This window comes from Periophthalmus magnuspinnatus, chromosome 23 (assembly GCF_009829125.3).
Source record: "Periophthalmus magnuspinnatus isolate fPerMag1 chromosome 23, fPerMag1.2.pri, whole genome shotgun sequence".
NCBI lineage: Eukaryota > Metazoa > Chordata > Actinopteri > Gobiiformes > Gobiidae > Periophthalmus > Periophthalmus magnuspinnatus.
The window spans coordinates 12139952-12162787 of record NC_047148.1 but is presented as its reverse complement, the minus strand read 5'-3'; the positions used below and the strand labels follow the sequence as shown (position 1 = coordinate 12162787).

General features: G+C 40.4%; 4 protein-coding genes across 5 annotated transcripts; 2 read left to right on the top strand and 2 right to left on the bottom strand.

The window, feature by feature from the left end:
- The first annotated feature begins 264 nt into the window (after positions 1 to 264).
- LOC117391482 (G1/S-specific cyclin-D2-like) lies at positions 265 to 8098 on the top strand. Its single transcript, XM_033989300.2, has 5 exons — positions 265 to 673; positions 1397 to 1612; positions 2411 to 2570; positions 4044 to 4192; positions 5503 to 8098. The coding sequence occupies exons 1-5, from the start codon at positions 479 to 481 to the stop codon at positions 5665 to 5667; spliced, it is 885 nt and encodes a 294-aa protein (XP_033845191.1). The 5' UTR covers positions 265 to 478; the 3' UTR covers positions 5668 to 8098.
- Positions 8099 to 8766: 668 nt separating this feature from the next.
- On the top strand, positions 8767 to 11259 carry tigarb (TP53 induced glycolysis regulatory phosphatase b). The gene is made up of 6 exons (XM_033989301.2): positions 8767 to 8859; positions 8970 to 9007; positions 9117 to 9238; positions 9441 to 9518; positions 9595 to 9705; positions 10372 to 11259. Exons 1-6 carry the CDS (start codon positions 8828 to 8830, stop codon positions 10777 to 10779), a joined length of 789 nt encoding a protein of 262 aa, XP_033845192.1. The 5' UTR covers positions 8767 to 8827; the 3' UTR covers positions 10780 to 11259.
- A 764-nt stretch (positions 11260 to 12023) lies between these two features.
- fgf23 (fibroblast growth factor 23) lies at positions 12024 to 16138 on the bottom strand. 2 transcript variants are annotated; one of them, XM_055232006.1, is made up of 4 exons: positions 16099 to 16138; positions 12823 to 13089; positions 12623 to 12726; positions 12024 to 12479 (listed from the first exon to the last, which is right to left on the bottom strand). In XM_055232006.1, exons 2-4 carry the CDS (start codon positions 13055 to 13057, stop codon positions 12024 to 12026), a joined length of 795 nt encoding a protein of 264 aa, XP_055087981.1. In that variant the 5' UTR covers positions 13058 to 13089; positions 16099 to 16138. The 2 variants fall into 2 exon arrangements, with proteins under 2 accessions (XP_055087981.1, XP_033845194.1); XM_033989303.2 differs by lacking the exon at positions 16099 to 16138 and having other exon boundaries at positions 12823 to 13411.
- Positions 13648 to 18051, bottom strand: LOC117391485 (fibroblast growth factor 4B-like). Its single transcript, XM_033989304.2, has 3 exons — positions 17327 to 18051; positions 16760 to 16863; positions 13648 to 16322 (listed from the first exon to the last, which is right to left on the bottom strand). Exons 1-3 carry the CDS (start codon positions 17658 to 17660, stop codon positions 16146 to 16148), a joined length of 615 nt encoding a protein of 204 aa, XP_033845195.1. The 5' UTR covers positions 17661 to 18051; the 3' UTR covers positions 13648 to 16145.
- Positions 18052 to 22836: the final 4785 nt, after the last annotated feature.

Here is a 22836-nt window from a genome sequence, read left to right as displayed (position 1 = left end):
GACACCCTTCCTAAGGCCCAAAGTTGTAGAGCGCAATCACTAGCTCCAGCAAAAATGGAAGCTTCAGTGGTGTCACTGACCACATTGGTCATTGCGGGCTATGCTTCTGTATGCAGCTGGCTTGGCTGTAGGCTACTGATAAAGGAAATTGCAACCCTTTCTTAATGACAGCAGAACCATAGTTTCTGTTAGTGTTTATTGTAGTGGATGAATATTCCGGAAGTTATTTAGAGGTGGTTTTATTTTGGAAGTTTCACCGGAAATGTGCAATAAGCGCTACGGATGAGCTCACTGAGCTAAGGCACAGGGCTCAGTGAGAGCCAGCACCGCTGGCTTATACCATACAAGACTACAGAACCAGCCTCATGCTGCGCCCTGGGCTCGTCTCCTGCCCCCCGGTGCTGTCGACAGCATTGTGACATATTTATTTTTGTATTATTATTTGGGCTTTATCCTAAAGGGGAAGAGCAGCGGTGTCATGGAGTTGTACTGCCTTGAGTCGGACACACTCTTGAAAGCACAGCCTGATCCAAACATCCTCAATGATGACAGAGTGTTTCAAAGTTTATTAACTATCGAGGAAAGGTTTTTACCCCAGAGTTCATATTTCCAGCGAGTCCAGAAGGATATCCAGCCTTTTATGAGACGAATGGTTGCGAGCTGGATGCACGAGGTTTGTGGGCATTTTTCATTCATGCTAACTTCAGTCTTTCTTTGCTAATTATACTTTAGGACCGAATTGCAACTTAACACACGCTGTACCTGTTCGTTAATTAAACGATTTGTAGACATTTGTCATGCATGTGAATCTTTTTAGAAACTGAATGAGAATGACTCACCAAAGGCGTGGGAGCTTAGGAAATTCCATCTAGAAAACCCAGCTTTACAGAAATCACTGTGTTGTGGGACAAATACGTTGTTTAATGGCATTTACTCCCTGCTTTTTACAAATAACATATTCCACTGGACAGAGAGGACCATAATCTTAATTTACATGGTCAACATGTTCAAAAATTGTATTTACAGTAATTATTATTAATTTTCAAAGTTCTAGTAGCCTAACCCCAGAAATCCGGATGGATCAAGCAACGTGCGCTCAGACATTCACTTTTTTGCAATTTAAGTTACTTATAACTGCATATTTTAAAGGTTAATTTAATTATTATTTTATGGCCTGTCATTTAACCTCTTAAGTATTATATATGTATTATATATGTTTTTCTTAAAGGGTTTTTGCCTAAGCCTACGTTTAGACTTTTAAAAATAATTTAGGGAGTGGATTGGTTTAATTTAATGCCTGAAAATTAGAGCAACAATTAAACAGAGACCCAGCTTTGACTGAAATACATTGTGGTGACAATGCTCATTTTATCGCTTAATTATTGTCTCATTTCAGGTTTGTGAAGAGGAGAAGAGCAATGAAGATGTCTTTCCCTTAGCTATTAATTACCTGGATAGATTTTTAGCTGTAATGCAAACCAGAAAGAGCTATTTGCAGCTTTTAGGGGCTGTCTGCATGTTTCTGGCCTCCAAGATAAAGGACAGCAGGCCTCTCTCTGCAGAAAAGCTTTGCATGTACACAGACAACTCCATCACACCGCAGGAGTTGTTGGTAAGTTTCAAAACTCTCATTCATATTTGTATGATTCACTGCAATGTCACATTTTCAGCAGATTTGATAATGCCCAGTTAATCAAACATCTTAAGTTTTCTTTGTAAAGCAGCAACGTCCAAGTGGGGACCTCTAGTGCCAGTAATGCAACATTATACCACATTACATGCCATTCATAATGCACCATTTCACCTCATGGTATAATTTAAATTAAAGATTTTTTTATTTTCTATACAATCAAAAGTTAAAATCAAGAAAGTGATAAAGATTAAAGTCATACCATTTAGTTTTAAGTTTTTATTTTTATTTCAGTCAATGCAAGGATATTCATGTATACACAATATAACTGAGCATATACATACAAGTTATGCAAGTGATTTCAAATTTGTGAAAGCTTTTGCACATTTTGGTTGTGCTGCAAAACACTTTAACAGACCTAACTCTGTTTGATTGTGGCGTAAACTCATTGAAGCTGTCTGAGGCTTGTGACAGGAAGGAAGGGGCATGCTGTCTCATTGGCAGGCCCTCTAAGCAGGGCAAAGCTTGTCACATGCTGACAAAATGAACACAAAGGATGCAAGGAATGAGAAAGGCACGCAGATAATGAGATACAGCAAGGAGAGATAAAGAGAAGAAATGTTTCTCTTCTTACACAGCCATTTCCGCTGGGAATAGGGGCGGCCTATGATCTTTTTCAGACTTGCTGGAAGCGTGGCATCATACCATTTAACCCTCTGACTATGTGCTTTTTGACTCTGAAATCAAACTGACTGACCTCTGTGTGTAATGTGTGTGCAGGACTGGGAGCTGGTGGTGTTGGGAAAGTTGAAGTGGAACATGGCCTCAGTTATTCCAAATGATTTCATAGAGCACCTCTTACACAGATTGACCCTCCCCAAAGACAAGGTGGCTCTGGTCCGCAAACACACTCTCACGTTCATTGCCCTCTGTGCCACAGGTAAGACTTTGTTGTTGTTTTTTTATGGTAACTTCATAATCACTTATTTTCAAGTTAATTTTGGTTTCAATGATCCTCTGAAGTATGCTCACACAGCAGGTCATGACTATAAAGCTCCTTTACCCCCTTGTCTTTATTTAACTGTATGAAGCACCATCTGCATATCCTCATCTGCTTAGCTTGTAAATTTCTCTGCCTACTCTAGTATATAAGTGACATACTGAAAAAGGTATGATAAAGTATTTATGGCCAGGTGCATTTTAACTATGCTGTTGATAAGGATTCTTCTAGGTAGAAAGAAATGTAAATGACCTTCCGGCCTCCTCCCATCCTGACTTTAGGTCCAAAATAAATCTTGGCAGCTGTGGAGAAGGATGAACTTAGATGTTTCCTCAGGCTTTCTCTGAGTGCATTTCATAGCACTCTTTTGCCAGTATCAGGAATTCCAGCAATGTTTTCATATCCTGGAAGGTTCTACTGGTGATTCAACTACTTGTCCAAAATTTATCTTTGAATCTCTTACTACCTTGTATAAAAGATACAAATAGTGGTCACCTAAGTTGAAATTTCCTATTGCGGTCAAATGATTATACCAAATGAATATGTGAGAATTGTTTGGCTTAAAGATACATGCTCTGTTTAGAGCTACTTTTTCACATATATTTGTGTTCCAGTGGGTGCCTGTGCTATTCATAAGCAGCTGGTTATATCCAAGCACAAAGCAGCCACAGTGGAAAAAGAAGCTGCTGTGGTTATGCAGAAATGTAAATGTTTGGAGTTTTATATGGAGTGGAGATTTTGTTCTTCTGATGGAGTCAGTCCTCTTACGGACAGCTGGGCCAGAGGGGTGCAAGACCAGGGTTCAGCTGGGGGCTTCAGGTTGACCATTCGTTTGAACTTGGACTTATTCACTACTTTAACATGTACTCTGACTGCTAAGGTTCTCTACACTGTCTGCACTGGAGCACCTTTTATACTTTCTGAGAGGACACAGATGAATACAAGCTACTCAGTTGGATGATGTAGACCTTTAGTGTGTTTGGGAGGAGGAGATTCATGTTGTGCTTCGTCTTCCGCTTTTCCAGGCCATGTATTGACACTTTAAGTTTTAAATGTGGATGTGGACTTAAGGGAGTCTTTGCCGGAACTCATTGCTCAGCGAGTAGGAGGATTCTTGCTCTGTTTTTCTAATCAAAGCGCTGCCTCTGTGAGGGGAAACCACCGATCCATTTGTGCATCTGTCTTTTGAAATGTACACTGTGGGAAAGTTGCTTTCTGCTGTTTAACTTGTTTCTTAATTTTGATTCTGAGTTGAATATTGTACGAAAGTTGCATGACTGTCAACTGCTTGTAAGTTGTAATGTAAATTCTACTTTTGCTTTGTATGCTTTGCTCCCTCTTGTTGGAAATGGAAAACTGTAGAATTTATAGTATAGTAACTGATTTTTTTGGTACTTATTCATTGATGTTTAGACGACCGCCTTGCAATGAACCCTCCTTCGATGATTGCCACCGGCAGCATGGGGGCGGCTGTCTGTGGCCTGCAGCTGGACTACAGTGACTCCAGGCTGAGTCGAGACAACCTGACCAACCTGCTAGCCAAGATCACAAGCACTGAGGTGGTAAGTAGTTCCTTGAGATAAGCACTAGGTACATAATTATAGTGACCAATTATTATCATGAAAAACTGCAAGTTTTGGATAACTTGATACATTTACTTTCATGGCGGCTTGGGATTGGTGAGCCATAGTTGATAGAAAGAGCTGTGGGAGAATGAATATCTCTGAAGCCACATTGGACTAATGTATCAACTATGTAGTTTAAAAGCTGTTTTGCATTCATTTAGTAATGAATCTTGGACATAAACTGTTACTGACAAGCTGGGTATTCTGATAATAACCACATCACTATCTCGCCTATGCTACCTTCTTTAAAAGAAGCAAATAGTGGCCACCTATAATTTTTTGTTATAGTTGACAATACCTACATTGATATCATGGCTTCAAGATGCATGATCTGTATAGGTCCATTCCCACCTAGCTTTTTGACCAATATCTGGGGCGTGACAACCCTGAAAATTCTAAATTCTTCACTAATACTCAGTTGTAAGAAGTGTATGAGTGGTACGCAGACTTTAAAATATTTGTGAAAACCACATCACTATCTCTAACCGTATGGTTGCATTTCCATGGCAACAGGGTTCCCGCAACGCAGCCGTCACAACAGGCACTCCCACTGCAGCCCATCAGGTTCCAATTATCCGTGCATTTCAAAGGAATGCTGGCCTCTTTGCGAGCCTTGTGCATTCTTTTAGGGTCCTGCTTAGTGAGGTAGACCTCCCACATCTCCCCTGGACCTGCAGGGATGAGAAGACTTTGGACAGATATAGACAAAAGACACTGGGGTTTCAAAGTAGCTTCAAGGGGAAGTTGTCCAAAAACATCCGCTGCTCTTTTCCTATATTCAGTTTTACACCAAACACAGGGGTTCAGGGAGCAGTAGGTCAAAGCCATTTCCTCCAGGCCTCCACATTAGACTGACCGCGTTGTAAACTCAGGAGGGGAGGAGACCGAGGCTTCCTCCTCTACACCTCTCTTTTGTCCCTTCACTTCCCCCCATGTGCCACATTCTGCAGACACACTGGTCTAGTGTCCTAGAGAAGTTCAATACCCACCACCCTCCAGACCACTTGTTTTTTAGTTTGTGTGTGCTGGTACCATTGTTCTAGGGCAGACAGGACCACCTACCATTGGGCTCATAATTCCCTCTTGGTATGCCATGCATGTGATCATTGCTGTTAAACAACGTGCTTGCCAGAAGTGCCAAAAATGCAAAAAAAAAAAAAAATAGAAATGTGTGTGTGGCTCTTTTGATTCAAATGCTTTTTAACATAGTGTGTATAAGTGTAACAGTGCTCACCCTATTGCTTTAGGACTGTTTGAGAGCGTGTCAAGAGCAGATAGAGCGTGTTCTGGCCAGCAGCCTGCAGCAGGAGCAGCACCAGCGGCAAGACTCTGGGGTCAGGGCAGGAAACAAGGCAAGAGAACAGCAGGACCAGGCCAGTACCCCAACAGACGTACAAGATGTCGATTTATGAACTCATCAACACCAGGGCAGCGCCAGGATCCAAAAGGCATGTCTAGGAGCATCTTTGTTAAGTTGCTTTATAAATGGTGGTGTGACAATCTATGAACTCTTAGAATTTATATATTCCTAGATTTCTCATTTTACCCCTTTCACAAGCAGATGGTTTTATTTTGACCTATTGTATGGGGCATACTGTATGTATTCCATCAAGCTATTTAAATGATCATGTCTTGAAAACTTGATAGTCCTTTAGGTTAGAGTGTAACCTAAACATATTTTCATACTTGAATGGATGCCATAGTGATATGAAATATACATAATCCTTTTGATAGCGTGATTATATATATATATATATACACATACACACACACCCCTACACACACACACACACACACACAAAATCTGATTACAGAGATTTAGTATTTCATTTTCTTTCAAGTATCAATTTACTATCTTCCTCTGTGATTCATATACAAGTATAGTATAGTACATGAACGATGATGCTGAAATAATAGAGCAGATGGCATTTTTAGCAAGCTGATTAGCCACCAGAGGGCACTGTTGTTGCTGACTCAAGGAGAGAATGCCTTTCTGTCACAGCTAATGTATGCTTGTGTGCTGGCAGAGTGGGCTGGGCCTGCTCAAAGAAGGCACCACAATAGGATTGAGACTAGGTTTAATTTGGGGTTTTCTCCCGAAATATCTGAGAAAAGGTCAGTTGTTTAAGCCGTTGAATTTGGTCAGATGAAATGCATTTGCACCAGGAAGGTGACTGCTCATACTGTCAATGTATTATTTCTTTTGTGTGTGTCAGAAAGTGACAACAATGGAGATGGACTATAGGCCTCTGAGAGATTGTATGAAAATAACAAAAGATCCAGCATGTTTTTATTGGGATGCTAACAGTTTAATGTAGGATGAGGGACTTTAGCATGCGTTGAAAAGGAAAGTAAGTGTATATCGAAAGAAGACTGGCGATTAGGATTGAATAGTCGTATGGAGGAACATAAACTTAAGCTATGTTTGTACAAATGCCAGTTACTTGAGTAACAAACTGGAGATGCAAAGATATAACATCTATTCAGTAGGGGGAGACTGCCAGTGCCAGGGAGCACTTGGGTAGGTGACCATTTCTCTTGTACCAATGTACCGATGAATTGAGTTACTTGGAGTTTTGGAAATGGGGCGCATGGCTTGTAACGATGTTGATGCACTTTTTAAACACTTTAAATTTAAGGGGATAGTTTTAGAGGCAAGTTAGTGGGCTATTGGGGCCATTTTTTTTTTTCTTTTAAGTTATTTGATCTTTCTGGGCTGGATTCCCATGGGGTGTTCGGTAATCTTGAGCCGCACCCCAACAGGTTAGGCGTTGGATTTTCCATATTATAGTTGTGTTAAATGACACCATAATCAGTTGCAATGCAAACTAAGGAAAGCCGAGTCACACTTGGATTCAGTGCTTCCTGTTTAATCTTACTTGAATTTTATGAATTCATAGCCAAACCTTCCAATAGTTCTTCCAAAGAGTTTGTGATGATTTGTGTTCTTATGTTTTTCTGTGTCAGAGGCTCACAAAAAGGAGCTGCCATCATATAAACTCGAGATATGATTAGAGGTTACATGATGTGAATGTGTAAATAACCAATTTCCCACGAGGAAAAATCTTAGTCATTGCATTTTAGATAAAACAACTAAATAGTACTCATGGTTATACATGGTTTGTTGTATAGATAGCCAAAAGGTTTTCGTGAAAGAACTTAAAAATGGCAATTGTTTATGCTTTTAAAGCTATTGTGTATAAAATCCAAAGACAGAAAAAATATAATTCAAAATTTTCCTTGCTGCTATAAAGCCTTTCTTATGTAGTCTTACACAACTATGTCTGCATTATTGTGATTTATGTGTGTGCTGCTATATTATGAAATGTACCTTTTACCAGTCTTCTTAGCTTTTACCCATGTATGTGTACTGGAGGGACCACCATGACAGCTCCGCGTGGGACTGGAAGCTCTTTGTGTATGCCAATCAGTTGATTTGCATGTTTTTATATCTTATTCTCGATATTACATTCTTGCTGCTTTATGTACCTATTCTTGTGTACCTCAGGTTAATTGGATGAATAAAGCGAGAGCCACTCTTGCATTACCTCATGCACACTTCACACACATTTGACGGGTTTCACATTTAAAAAAAAAATTTACCGTGCCTATATTTAAAATGGGTGAATTTCAACTATCTGGTGCTAAATCAGAAATGTGGATGACATGACATGGCCTATTATTTCTACTTTGAGAGTTTCACATGTAAAATCAGTTCTGTTGTGTTCTTCAAAGTGTCCTGCTCCAACCTGTTCACTTTGTGGTTGTACAATTCTGACGTCTCCTGACACAAACAGCCATGCAGTGTTCCTCAATTTCTCTTCAATAAATTGGCTAAAACTATGTCTGTGGTCTCTTTGGTCAAACTGATATTGCCTCATTGTATAGAATATCTTTGGGTAAACTATGTAGCCAAGCCTGTATGGTTGGCATTTGAGGAAGTGATTCTATTTAGACTACTGTGAATGTTCTGAAATCTCAACATTTTCCTCCCATCGTGACCTTCTCAGTTTAGTGTTGGACGGTTAAAACAAATGTCAGCATTATGACCGTTCAGTCTTTCTGCTGCATTTCAGGGTGAATTATTCCATTCAAATATCTAATATCTAGTCACTCCAGTAAGGTTGTCACATACTACCTATATCATCAAAATACAGGGACAATTTACATACAAGGAACACATTTTTCTGACAGTTTTATAATATTTGTTGTTTGAATTGGTTTAATTTGTTATCAATTATTTTTATTTATTTATGATCATAACTACTGTGTAATTTAGGCATGGTTTGGCTCTGGTTAATATTATGGTTCCCAGTTAACACACCTATACGTACGTCATCTATGCTGCTGCCCATGTCCAGTCAGGAAGTAAAATTATAAACTTCACCAAAAGACTAAGCAAAATGTTTAGTGATTTCTTAAATACAGTCAGTTTTACAGAAATTACTAATCTAACCTACCATATGAACTAAAAATTTTGACATCACACTCCAATTATAGACTTTGCGTAATGACGCGGTAAGAGCGTCTTAGGAGCAACCCGGAAGTAGCGTGGTGTTTGCTGATTGCAGGATGTTCACATTCAGCTTAACATTCATACGGCAGTAAGTAAATTAAACCACACGTCTTTAGTACTAATCTTTTCATCGTGTAAATGATTATAGTTATTCTAAATGTCTCACAATTTTGCCCTGCGTTGCTCTTTTTTGCGCAGTGGAGAAACGCAGTACAACAGAGATAAACTTCTGCAAGGTACTGTGGCCAACACGTATATAATCTGTAGATACGATATTCAAAAGGTAGCGATCGACAAAGGATTTGCCCAGGTTTGTATCTGTTACCAGTGATTCTGGTATTTTAGGTCAAGGCGTGGACACTCCGTTGTCAGTGACAGGTGAGAGGCAGGGAGAGGCTGTGGGACAGTACCTTCAGGACATCTCGTTCAGCAACGTGTTTGTAAGCAATCTGCAACGCGCTGTACAGGTAAAGATTCACCTCAACCCACTATTAGCCTTTAACACAAATGAAATTGTTGTAATAAGGCATGATTTCAGACTGATGCTGAAACCTTTGTGTGTTGTGTGTTTACTTATAATAGGTTTATAAAAAGGCCATAGTGTGAGTGAAATGAATTGTACGCACTCCGGAGTTTTACCTTTGGGTGTTTTTCCTGTTAAATTTCCAGACTGCTGAACTCATTCTAAGGAATAATACTCGCTGTTCTGGTACCAAGATGATTTTGGAGCCTTTACTCAGAGAAAGGGTAACGTTTCAAATGTATTAACATGTTTGTAGGACTACCATTTCTATTACTTTCTTTAACCATGTGCCTCATACAGAGTTTTGGCATTGTTGAGGGACGTCCCAAGGAGAGCCTAAAGAACATGGCCAATGCTGCTGGACAGTCATGTCGGGACTACACTCCTCCTGGAGGGGAGACCTTAGACCAGGTACGTTATGTCCTATTATTTATAACTCAAGCAGAATACATGTCTTGATTTACTGAAGCTGCCAGAGTTAAGGTTTGTGCAGTAGTGCCCTCTTGTGACTACAGGAACCCATAACACTTGTAGAATCTTCATAATGCTGCCTTCAAAAATAATTCACCCACTATTTTTTATTTATTTCCTTATTTATTTGACAGAGATTTAACAGTGTCATCAATGTCAGGCATGCACACAAGGCTTCTTTGCTTTAAATGTTTAAAATAAATAATAAATAGAGCCAACAAACATCAAATCAGATATTAGAAAACCTCATTCAAAGTCACTCATGCCCTCACACATACTATTAACAAATTGGTACAGCATCATTGGCTTGTTTTGAGCCTAGCCTTAAGCCTAGCAGTGAACATTTTGAACTCATAAGGTCTTAGTTAAAAATTGGTAGTGTTTTCCAGGCTTATGGCTCTTTCAGGGGAAGGATGATTGTCCAAAACAAGTCCTGCACTATGGGATATTACAACTACACTAGTGTAGTGTCCACCAGTAATCTGACCAGAGCTGAAGAAGCAGCTTGGATGAATAGCAAAACGTCTTCACTCCTACAACTTTTTGTCCCAGCTGACAAATTTTTATTTTTATTTTATTATTTTACTATTATTGTTTTCTTAACAGGTGAAAACGCGTTTCAAAAAATTCCTTTCATTTCTTTTCAACCAACTTCTGGAGTCCCATGACTGGTCAGGACAGGATGCTGCTGCAACATTAAAGGATGGAGGCGCCCCAGACAGCACCCCCTGTGGATTTGCCAATGATGGGCTTGATGGGGTCCCTGTCCATGTTTTAGTGGTGAGCCATGGAGCTTATATACGTATAGCCATTAAACACATGGTTGAGGACCTGAAGTGCTCTCTGCCCGAAGGGGCAAAAATGTCCCAAGTCTTCTCACCGTGTCCAAACACAGGAATAAGCCGCTTCATTATCACCCTGCAGCGCTCTGACTCTGGGCCAGTGCTCTCTGCTGCTCGGTGTGTTTTTGTCAACAGACATGATCACCTGCTAAACCTGGAAGCTGTCGAGTAAAACATTAGTGCAGTACCTGGTGTGTACATCACATGCGTACACAAGCACACATCCTCAAACAAAGGGAATTATGGATCACTATAGAACTATAGCCTATGGACCATAAACAGGGTATTGTATTTGTCTCATCAACTCATTTGACAAATCTGCAAATACAACACTTTGAGACAATGTACATGCACAAATCTGGCTAGTGAGTGTTTCTCTTGTTTATTTTTCAACATCAACCAAAGTAAAATTATTTATTGTTTCACTAAATGTTTAAAGTGCAATACATTTGAAATCATGGTGCAGCTGCCTGTGCAATACTGTATGTTTAATTTTTATTGTTTGAGAAAATGGTTTACACTGTAGTTTAAATAAATTATAAATAAATATTTTTTCTATGTTTCATTGTTGTTAAAGCCAATATATTTTATTACAGTTTTGGTCAGTATGTGAAACCAAACACAGTTTGCCATTAAACAAACTGTTGCATGGAAGGGTTTGTTGTGTTTTCTTTATCATTTTTAGTTTTTAAACTAACCTTAATTAAAGATATTCTGCATTGCCTTTATCAATCATTTGAGCTCATTGCAATTTTGCACTTTTTCCATTCAATATGTGATCCAGTAATGCCAGAACATTTCATAAATACATTTATTGTCATCAGAGATTGCTTTTTATTATACATTCAAAGACCAATCAAAGAATCCTTAACTTCATACAATTGTACATCTATCCATGTCATAAATTATATAAATAAACAATAAAGATATGTTTAAATAAATAAATACGATTTGGATCTGGATTGTTATGCTAGCAATGCCAGCCCCTGAACTGAAGAAAAGAAAATCCAGCTCTTTACCCTGGTAAACGATCAAGTAATAATAACATTAAAACAGAACGTCTTTTCAATCAAGATCAAATTACTACTGCATTTTATAGAAAAAAAACAAAACAAAAACAAGCTACTATATAGGTCAAGTAAAAGTCTGCCTGACATCTAATATACTGTACAGTATGGACTACAGCATCTCTTGGCCTATCTGTAATTCTCCTTAGATGTTCACATTAATAAACAAGTTCTTCAATTGTCTTCCAGAGGTAGGCTAGGGTTCTTATTGAGCCTATTATTAAAACAGGCTTTCCAAACTTATTAAACTTATTGCGAAAGCCCTCGTGATTACCTGCTCAGACGGAATGTTAAGTTGGAAAAATGTATCATTATTGTCCTGTCAAAACCTCTTTGAGGCAGTGGTCAGTCAGCCCATGGTGCCCGCACTCCTGGGGCTGCTCGGGTTTACCGCGTGCACGTTCCATGGGTCGTGAACGTTTGGAATCAGCGGTGTCTCACGAGACACGTTGCGGCCGTCGTCCCCGGCCTCCGTCTCAACCTCCAGCTCAAGCTCGCCATCGTCCAGCTCAGGTACTGCGCGCGAGTCAGCCCCATCCTCCGTGTGCACCACGTAGACGTTGTGCGGGTCTGAGGGATCCACCAATTGGTTTCTCTTCTCCCGGTGCAGCATCAGACGCTCAAGCGGCACAGTATTCTTTCTGGCCAGAAACAGCGAGGTCTGAGGCAGGTTCTGTCCGGCGGCAAACACCTGTCTAGACCCCTCCAAGTTGAACAAAAGGCCCGTCCGGCTCGAGTAGTACACATCTCGATTGTTTTCCAGGAGCCTATGGTTGAAGAGGCAGTCATCCCGCAGACAGATGGGCTGAGGACGCACAGAAAACCCTGTCACCATTAACTTTTGCTTTATAATCTTTTAGGCTTTTAAATAGTCTCAGAAGCCACACAATTAAAAAATAAAAACAATAATAATCGCATCTTATTTAGAAGAATGATTATTTGACTTACAGAGCTGAAAGGAGTGCCCTCTGCGTCCATACAAAGATAGCGACTGCTTTTGATGCCGAGGATCGCAACACGCTCTCTTGTTTCACTTTTAAGTAAAATCACACCTGGAGGGGGAAAAAATGCAAGTGAACCACAACTCTATTAAGTGAATTCTCAACTCTATAGGCTATTGTATGTCTAAACGAAGGTGGAAAACTCACTGTATGCGCCTCTGACTGTGCTTTTGCGCACAGATCCGTCCTCCCGAATCTCCAAGTAGAAGTTGTTAAGGTCCGTGGATGTTTGCAGGTGGACGTATCTCCTCGGGTTTCCCCAGTTGGAGCCCACTAAAGGAGATGGGTTCGCAGCTGATTCACCGAAAGGAATCACCCGCAGAAGAGCAAGGAGAAGCGCCAACACAGAGTCCCTCAGCACTAGTCGCTTGTAGACGTCCATTCCGAAGCAGACTGTTGTTTTCCTGTAACCTGCTGAAGTTTAAGTGTGGAGGATGCTCTGTTGTTCTGGCGTTTGAAACCATTCCTATTTAAGGTCCCAAAGTGCCACCCCTGCATCCCTCATGTAAAAAAAGAAACTCGCCCCCAAAGCAGATGTGTGGCTACGCGGCAGCGGAAGGGCCACTTCCACCTCTGTCTGTTTGTCCCCAAACTCCTGTCACACAACAGCACTTTTATTTTAGATGACGACTCCTCCATCTTTTCTGCCAATTGACTCTTAAAACGAAAACGCCTCAACAACGTGGGCCGGAAACACGGCAGACTGTAAAACAAACCCATTTTATATTTTTCTTAAATTAGGTTCTTCACCGTGCCAAAAATGAATGCATGACATTTACATGTAAACCTTATGGTAGTTTAACAAGCATCGTGCGCTTTTACGCACCTGTCCTTCACTACACTTCCCAGTAGTCACCAGCAGAGGGAGTTCCTGCGCCTCTTACGCTTGTCAAATTTTAATACTCAAGCTCAAGTCAAACGACAGAGGTCACGGTTTATTCTTGCATTAACCTTAGACGTCACACTAGCAACCAATATAAAACAAACTTTATTGATATCTGATGAATACAGTATACTGTTGTGCACAGCACATACGTACAAAAATAAATGAAAAATTAAATTCATAATCTGTCTCGTTTCAGAAACAAAATAAGTGCTTGTACCTATTTTACAATCATAATTTAGCCAAAACTAAGGCAAAGTAGAGGTATATGAAAACAAATAAGAGGAATAGTGTATATCTTCACTCCTTTAGAAAAGAGCACAACCAAAATAATAAAAATAAAATAAAGACAAGTTTCGTTTAGGACCAAGGCATGCGCACAGCCCATAAACATTAGAGAATCAACACCAATTTATATATGAATCAATTGGAGACAGCAGGGAGGAAAACAGATAATGAGACAAAATATTTTTGGTCTAAGCTAAAATGTGAACATTTAGAATTGTGTCCTTATCCCCACCGATGTCTGGCTCTTACTAAATAACTCGATCTGAAGAAAGTTTCCTAAGGTGCTGCAAATAAAAGGTGACATCTATGAGAGAACAGAGCCATACTCCTGTTTTTCCTCAGTATATTTTAGTTAATATAATATAATTTATTATTTCCAATTCCTTAACAAACAGTATATAAAATAATTTCATCTACACAACATGCAGTGATAACTACACAGAAAAAATCATCAAGGGAAGATTGGACTTTGTCTCTTATTGCTTGGTTCTGCTCTATTCTCTTTGCAGTTATTTTTCAAAATAACAAGTGTGACAGTTTATGCATTTGGGCTAGAACACAAATCAAGTTGATGGAAAAGGCTGCTTAATAAATACTGAAGATGGCTGTGAAAATAATATTTTTATTGTATCAAAAGAACTGCAGCTTCACTGGAGATTGAAGATAGTTTTCTGTTATGTATCTATGGAGTGTTTTAGGTGGAAACAATACTAGTAAAGGAGCTGATCAACCTGGACAGTTTGAGCAAAGGCTCCACTATTTGACCTTCAACTAAAACAGATGAAAGAAGAGAAGGAACTTGGATTCTCCACATCCTGCTACAGTCGAGGCTAAAGGGCTAAAGGGGTAAAAGGGTAAAGGACAGCTAAAGGAAGCTCGGAGGGGTCAGCTCAGGTATCGTCACAATTAATGGACAGCACTGAAAACACAAGAGACATCCTCATATATCTTAACTTTGTGACAAAAGTCACACTTCCTTCAACAACCACACACAGTACTGTTTACTGCAGGTTTTCAAGGAGACTGCACCTAATACAAGCTGTATGATGACATTTGTTTATATTGTAGAATGTAATATAAAATTGGTCTATTCTAGAACCTCTCCAAGAAGGATTTTCATATTATACTGTGGTGGCCACCAACATTCCCAGAGCTTTCTGTCCTTCACTGTCCCTTAGTCCTTGGCTCATCCATAATTGCATTTCTAAGTCTGAGGCAACAGCTCTGACACCTCACTGCAGTGCTGCTGCAGAGCCCAAAACCAAATCAGTCAAAGCAATGACCATATTGATCAACACTGACTTAAAGGCAAGAAGAAGAAACAGAACATTTATCTTGTCAATAATATTATACATTTTCTATAATAGTAGCCATTTTCTCTTTACACAATAAACCTGTCATACTTCAGTTAGACAAACTGCAACAAAGCAGAACTAAATTCATATTTTAACCTCTCACTCAAACTTTAACTGAAAATGGTATATATATTTTAGCTGCTGCTTGCATACTCAAATCTTAAACGCCAAGTCTGTACTAATGATCTATGTGTGCTCAGTGCAGTGGCAAGTGGCGTCCAAAGAACTGAAAGGATTTGTCCATGCGCCACCCTGTTTATTTGCTGGTAGTGCTTACAGAAAACTCTGGCCTCATATTTATGGTGGACTAGTCTCTGGTCTCAACTACAGATTGTACATTACTTAATTGATCTAATTTCAGAAAAGAAAATAAACCAGAGATAGCCATCCCTCACTTGAGGCCCTCAGATCGTCAGCCCTATTTCTGACTCCAGTGGGTGTCTCTTACATGCAAGTTTAAGGGGGCCACCAGAGGAAATACCAAGGCACCTTTGAATCGTGCAGCAAAGGTAGTGCATTTTAGTGGCTTATTGGCTTATAGCTATTAAGAGAGAAAAGGACTATAAGCGCTTAGAACTCCCAAAACCTAAACTTTGCTCATATTTTACTGCATGCATCGCTTTGTCTTGTAAAAGAGGGTCTCTGAGGTAAATTAATCATTTGTGTCACTCTTTTAGACCAAGAAAATGTTTCTTTTCCAAAAAAGTGACGAAATGTAAAATTACTGCAAGCACCAAGATACAGTGAGACAGGCAAAGGCTTCAGCCCTCAATCTCTAAGGATCAAAGTATGAGCAGTACAGTATGGCATGTTAATTTATAACCAAATATACATATATTTATGAACAGAATAAATATTTCCCCTCAGTTCATTGGTGTGTACAGTTAACTGTGTTACCTGGACGTATATCCAAATGTGCAAAACTGAGTTATTGCCAGTTTCAGTCAAAGTCTTGGGAGGAAATGCGTGACCGTCATGGCGGTGGTGGCCTTGTTGCCTCTCTTTACACGACCATGTTTGCTGAGAGCGATGTAGAAGCCCTTGTAAACAAAAGACTCATAGGCGTTGTAGTTGTTGGGAAGCAAAGTCTCCCTGAACTTGCACTCATCCCCAAAGGATTTCTAAAATGTAAAAACAAAAACACTGAATAAGAACATACATACACACACACCCATTCATTTAATGTTCATTTAATCCAACTGAAATACAAGTAGCATAATAACCGCTTGCAGGTTATAAAGTTAGGGCATGTGATCTTGATGACCTAAAAAATGACCAGCTGTAGCCAAATGGCTGAGGAAATACATAGTAATTCAGGGATGTTAGATGCAGTCAAAATAATGAGCTTGATAAATAATGTACCCTGTGGTTTATTATGTATTAATGTATATTTTATTTACTTATTTAAATAATTATGCATTTTTATCTTTCTATTTTTACTTAAAATAAAACTATTTTTTGATACAAATGCTTTCATTGTGTTACATATCCAACTTTGTATACACAACTTTATAATTGTGCATTTGTTCTGGTAACAATGCGGTGCGCACAGACGTACCTTTCCATATAACCTTCCCTTGCTGTTCATTGCGACAAACAGTTGACTCTTGACCCCGAAAAGGGTTATAACTCCTCTCTCCACAGTGGAGATTTCTATGAGACCTAGGGCAAACACAGGGAGGAGAGAGAGACGCTGTCATTGTGACTGTAGTTAGACAAAGTTACGTGATTGGTCAATGCAGTGTCGATGGGTGTAACTTTGCAGGTGCACTGCGACTGAGTGATGCTCGTTTTGTCCTTTGAGCTGTTCTCACACATTGAATCTGAACTAAGCGTCAGTGGAAGGCTCTGAGTGCTACAGCCGGACACGGGATAAAAATAAGCGAGCGTCTAAACTGAGTCCAAGCATGCATGTTATGTTTTTTGGCTAGGGAGGATATGTCGCACTGCACGGATGCGAGGCTCCCAGTACACTGTTTTTGCTTTAGGGAACTTTCATCCGTGCCGACACGTCTTATTAAATGTCACACAGGACAAGCGAGCCGCTGTAACTTTTACACAGCGCAGCCTGCGCATAGGGTTACAAGCTTTTTTGGTATACAGCGCCCTGCCGGATGCAACTCACTGTGTTGGTTCTCATTGTGTACACCACTTATCCTGCCATCCGGGAGCACCTGCAGGTGAAACCCAATGCCCGCGTTGCAGTAGAGTCGCCGCACTCTTTTGATGCCCTGCAAATAGTCACTCTCCCAATTGACTTCAGATTTTGACCCAGTTATCCCGAGATAAGAGCGTGAAAAAAGCGTCTCCCATTTCTTTTCCAATAAAGTTGCGTTAGTCCTATTTGGAATTGGATAACAAGAAGCAATCCTGATGAGACAAGTCCACAGTAAAAGAACTGCCGACAGGGTCCAGTGCGTCTTGGACATACTGTTGAGGCACCTTTGCGCAATGGCCATCCAGTTTACCTTTAGGGCACGTGGCCAACGCTAGTTGCCCTATCAAACCAACTCTTCTTATTAGTTGTCCATAGGCATGGTGGTAAAGGGTTGTGCAGAGGAGACAGATCAGGGGCCCATAGTCCGGGATCTGAGCAGCAGCAGAGGCACAGAGCGCGTCGCAGCTTGATTCGGTTCCGGTGGCGATGACCATCTTTCGCCGCTCCGCGCTATTCTACAGGCAAAGCTGGCCGAAGAGGGATCACGCTCACCTCAACGTAAAACCAGCTCACCTTGCTCTCCGACACTCACATCCCAAAATGACATCACTGTGACTTCAGCGCTACACCCCCATCAGAGGTATCCGATGGGAGGAGGAGAGTCCCAGGACCCCAGCACAGCAGAGGCACTTCTGACAGAAGTGATGGGGTTGACGCACCTTTCCTGTGAGCGTGCGTGCAGCAGACTGAAAGGAGGTTCCTGCCCCATCTTTCAGAATAAGAACATTGTGGCAAATGCCCTCAGCACACTCCAATTTAAAAATAACTGTTAAATTGCCAATACAGCAATAGGTTGTGCCTATGATATTCTACATTTGATGTCATGATTTCAGATTTTGGTCTATATGACTATGGGACAAAATGTATAACATTATGATTTATCTATTATGGATTGGTCTTCAAATTTGTCATAATATAATTGACAACAATCGTGTCTAAGTGTGTGAATAATGTAACACTTAAAAGTGACAAAACCAGACAAAACAAGGTAACTTTATGGATAATATCTTGGGAATTACACGGCTTATTGACATGAAACAGAACCTGGTACAAAGCTCTGTGTTCTCTGTGTGTCGCACTAAGGAACTTCACCTATAAGAAGCAAGAAGTGGTGGCAGTGTCATTTGAAAGTGCATAAAACCACATGATTATAAGGTCAGTTCATTGGCCCAATGTTCTACAAAGCTAGTGATATCAGTTAGTATCAATAAGCCAGTTTGACAAATGATTTATACTACATACCATTAAAATTAAAGTTGTCAATTAAAGATATTATTTACTGTTTGAAGTTAGGGTTACTTTTAATTTGAAGGTAGTGGCACAGGAAAAGAAGAGCTATATTCAGTAAATGTGTTTGACTTTTGCTGGCATTGAGCAATCAGAGGATGGATGGATACTGTGTCCAGATCCCAATTTGGGACAGTGGTCATATGTCCTGGCAGCCTGTAGCCTTATTTAGGATGGAAGGTGTAAAAACTGTCATGGGAGAGCAAATGGTAGGGTGTCTGTCAGTTCTGAGGAAATTGCAACATAATAAATTATCTTGCCTGAATTAAGTGTGCAGGATAGTTCAAAACTGCCTTCAGACTTATTACTAGAGGACGCAAAAAAGTTGTGACATGAAAGGCTGTATAGTTTACAACATTTATATAGGCAGGCTTCATGACTCATGAATGTTGATTTAAAAAATTTTTTTTTTAAGTCTATCAGACTTAGTGAATAAAAGTGTTTACTCCTCCATAGTGCTGCCTCAGAGATGCAGGCTCAAGGGAGATGTGTAGATACACATCACATCCCACTGCTGCCAGGGAGTCCAGCTTAGCAACTGATGCCTAGATAAACAGCAATGAGGGGAAACAAGAAACCGTTTAAAATGAAGGAAGAGAGGACATCACAATTTATGTTTGTGCATTTATATCACAGTCATTGTCCCTGTAGGGCTATGGCCCCTATGCTTTGAGGTTGTTGATTTATTGTAAAGTCACATTTTGTTATTGCTGATGCGCCTGTGCTGGTCAATCTTCAGAAGACAAAGAATCCTTCAATTCCCACTGGACAACTGGACTGAACGACTCTGAATGGCTAATTAATGAGATCCTGGATTTGCCATGTGCTTACGTGGCTAATCAGAAGTGTGGTGAAGCAGACCAAGCCAACCAATAGTCTGAATGGACAAAATACTGAAATATTGACAAAGTGGTGTCTAAATCAATGGAGACTTGGCATTGCTAATGAGATTGTGCTGAGCTGTGATGAATACTGCTACTACAGTTATACTGTTGGTATTAAACGTCTTTGAAAAGTTGCAAGAGCAATACACCTTCAATGACAGACCTGCAGCAAAAAAAAAATAACTAACTAAACCAGCAACAACAAGAGCCCTCCATTGTCACATAAAAATTGCACATTCATAATCATGGTCAGAAATCAGACTAGCATCTTTGTTGCATTGTAAGATCTACATACAACTGAATAATATAGAGATTAGACAGTGACTATAATCTGACATATTTACATAATGAAGTATTAATATGTACTGTCTATATTTTAATTAAATAAACATAGAGTCACACACAACAGACAGACTGAACAACACAAATGGATTTAGAGCAGATTATCTAAGTGCATGTAACCCAATACAGAAGGGTATACAGCTTTTCAATTACCGTTTTATTAACATGGCATTCAAAAGATCATATAGAAAGAACAGCTGCTGACTCTAAGCTAAGAACAGGGCATTTCCCACGAATGACATCAGAATCCCTGGTATACAACAGGAACGTCTAAGTTACTACAATATCAGACCATATAATACACAAATATAGACAGTACATCTGATATTTTCCTCAAGTCCACTGTTGGCATTTGGCTGCTCGAATGTGTGATACTCATATTTCACAGACGAATGCTTTAGTGACAAGCCAGTGCAAAGTTGACAAACTTTATGACTTGAAGAGTGACCTTACTAATGTGACCATCGATTAAAAAAAGAGCAGGATCTCAGTCCGGGTTACTGGGGCTTGTAAAGCACCACTCTGCAAAGTTCAGTTTGTGCTGATTCACCAAATGCATTATTCAGCAGTTCAGACTGCTCTGGGGTTGCCCATGTTCCCTGCTTCAAGAGAAACCCTGAATCGCAGAAGATAGTGGTTATTGCATACTTTTCAACATTATACTTAAAGCATTTGTTTAATGGGCCAGTGTAAGCTATACACCAAAAGATAAGACAAAGACAAGGCAAGATAGTAACCTCAGTTAGTCTTTCAAGGGTACGACTTGTGCACCTTGCACAGAAAGATGTTTCTGCTGCTAATTTGGGCACAGAGTGACTAAGGGGAAAACCAGCAGGGCAAGGCAGAGGTGACTTATACAGTGCTCTAACATAGCTCATTACACACAGGCTTAGTGTTCTTTGTTCCTGCAAAATAAACTAGCCAAGCATCAAATCAAAACCATAAGCAAAAAAGACAATGAATGTGTGAACTGTACAGAATGGTAGGCCCATAAACTCACAATATTAGAAAGAATCATTGTGGTTTCTGCAGAAACTGTCACAGAGACTATGATGGCCAGGAAACTCTCAAATTAGATCTGTAACAAAGCCTTTGAGGTTTTGCTGATCCTGTTGAACAAACAGTGGACCACTGCAGTGGTGATTTATTTAAGCCAGTCACAACTCAAATAGTGTCTATGAAAACTGAAATTGTACTCACACTGACCTCCTTTTTACCCATGCTGCTTCAAGAGCTCAGAGTAGAGATGCTGCTCGTCCAAAGCTACCCATCAGATGGGCAAATTATTTTTGTGGGGAAAAAAGTCCTTTTGAGTGAAGCGTGAATAAGTGTTAAGAATCAGAATGTGTGAAAGAGACACGATAACAGGAGAAAACAGGTAATTGGTCTTTAGATGGAGTAAGAGTTTGGGGAGTCCCCTCCCTGAACCTCCACCTTAACATGGCCTGGATGAGCCACAGTACTGTGTTGCCTGGGCATAATACCCCAGGTAGGGCATCTCATTGCAAACAGGTCCTAGTGATGAGATAGATCATGTGTGGTTAACCCCTTATGAAGAAGAAAAAAACATGATTTCTTACATCTCCCAGAATGGTTTTACCTGGGCCTCACACTCGAGCCAGCCTTAGGATGGGTGGCCATGTCTTCTCTCACGGGACTCAGCCAGGCCCAACCAGAAAAGGCAATTTGGGACGACCTTCCTTCTGGGTGCCTAGCCACTTAGGCCGCTGGGCACTCCCTTAGGGTGAGGAGGTCAGTCACATGGGAGGAGCTTGGCGTAGAGTAGACACACTGGGAGGATTCCCTTAGGAAGACCCAAGGCACGCTGGAGGGACTACGTCTTTCGGCTGGCCTGGGAACACCTTTGGATCCCCCCGGGGAACCTGGAGGAAGTGTGTGTGAAAAGGGAAATCTGGACATCCCTGCTAAGAGTGCTGCCTCTGCAACCCTGGCCTGGATAACGAGAAGACGATGGATGGACTGCAAAGTCTGCTACCTTGTGCTGATAGTCATAATTGAATACCATGTCATGGTTCACAATTCAACAGTTCACCATTCACTATTGATTAATATGCATATAACCAAATATATGTATTTTAAACGGACTACACAATATTTTGGGGGTATGCTAAACAGTGAATAGGCCTACTTTGACCGTCACTTGAAGAAAAAATAGTGCCAAACACATATACCAATATACTGATTGTATCACGCCCAAATAACCACATGTCCACAGTAAAAAAGGCCACATAATATTTGTAATATGAGTTGCTGTGAAATAAGCTAAAATAAGTCCCTCCTTCAGTTCCACTGCTTAAATTGTTGGTTAACATAAAACTTGTCCACTGAACAATTCCACTTTCAAATAGATAGCCCATGAGTGTTGAGTGGAGCCAAGTTTTTCTTCACAATATGCAAAAATCAAAGACATACATGCATATAACACTTGAAAATGTTCTCTCAAAAATATGTTGTCATTTGCTGATGCTAACCCTGTTGGTTGGCTTAGGTTATGCCATTAAGGTTCTGTTTACCTGACCTATGCTAAAATGCTACATGGTTTGGTATGGTCAGGGGAAAGATAAGATCAGAAGGGTGTCTGCTCTCTCCCAGGAACCCAACACCGACTCAGGCCACCAGCACTGAGACTGAGAATGTGGAGAATTCTCTCAACACATTCACTCAATGCTTTGCACGTTTTCACCCCTCTGGGATGAGAGCCCTGCCGCATGTGCAGAGGATGCAGCCACCTTGCTTTACGGTGAGCGAGCCTGAGGCTGTGCAAGAGGCGGCAATGAGTGCAGGATCAAGGCAATTTGGCTGACGGGGAAAGAAGAGCGCCAGGAATGGCATACTGCTGAGTGAGTGAGTCATCCAGGACTGGACTGCTGTCAGTCTTCCAAT

Excerpts from the sequence above, each read along its gene's own strand:
- LOC117391485 (XM_033989304.2), bottom strand. The coding sequence starts at position 17,660 with ATGGCCATTGCGCAAAGGTGCCTCAACAGTATGTCCAAGACGCACTGG. Across the intron at positions 16,864-17,326 it reads ACACAATGAGAACCAACACA|GTCTCATAGAAATCTCCACT; the intron begins GTGAGTTGCATC and ends TGTTTGCCCTAG. Across the intron at positions 16,323-16,759 it reads AGGGAAGGTTATATGGAAAG|AAATCCTTTGGGGATGAGTG; the intron begins GTACGTCTGTGC and ends TTTACATTTTAG.
- tigarb (XM_033989301.2), top strand. The coding sequence starts at position 8,828 with ATGTTCACATTCAGCTTAACATTCATACGGCA. Across the intron at positions 8,860-8,969 it reads AGCTTAACATTCATACGGCA|TGGAGAAACGCAGTACAACA; the intron begins GTAAGTAAATTA and ends TTTTTTGCGCAG. Across the intron at positions 9,519-9,594 it reads AGCCTTTACTCAGAGAAAGG|AGTTTTGGCATTGTTGAGGG; the intron begins GTAACGTTTCAA and ends TGCCTCATACAG.
- fgf23 (XM_055232006.1), bottom strand. The coding sequence starts at position 13,057 with ATGGACGTCTACAAGCGACTAGTGCTGAGGGACTCTGTGTTGGCGCTT. Across the intron at positions 12,727-12,822 it reads CACAGTCAGAGGCGCATACA|GTGTGATTTTACTTAAAAGT; the intron begins GTGAGTTTTCCA and ends TTCCCCCTCCAG. Across the intron at positions 12,480-12,622 it reads AGGGCACTCCTTTCAGCTCT|CCCATCTGTCTGCGGGATGA; the intron begins GTAAGTCAAATA and ends GTGCGTCCTCAG.
- LOC117391482 (XM_033989300.2), top strand. The coding sequence starts at position 479 with ATGGAGTTGTACTGCCTTGAGTCGGACACACTCTTGAAAGCACAGCCT. Across the intron at positions 1,613-2,410 it reads TCACACCGCAGGAGTTGTTG|GACTGGGAGCTGGTGGTGTT; the intron begins GTAAGTTTCAAA and ends ATGTGTGTGCAG. Across the intron at positions 4,193-5,502 it reads AGATCACAAGCACTGAGGTG|GACTGTTTGAGAGCGTGTCA; the intron begins GTAAGTAGTTCC and ends CTATTGCTTTAG.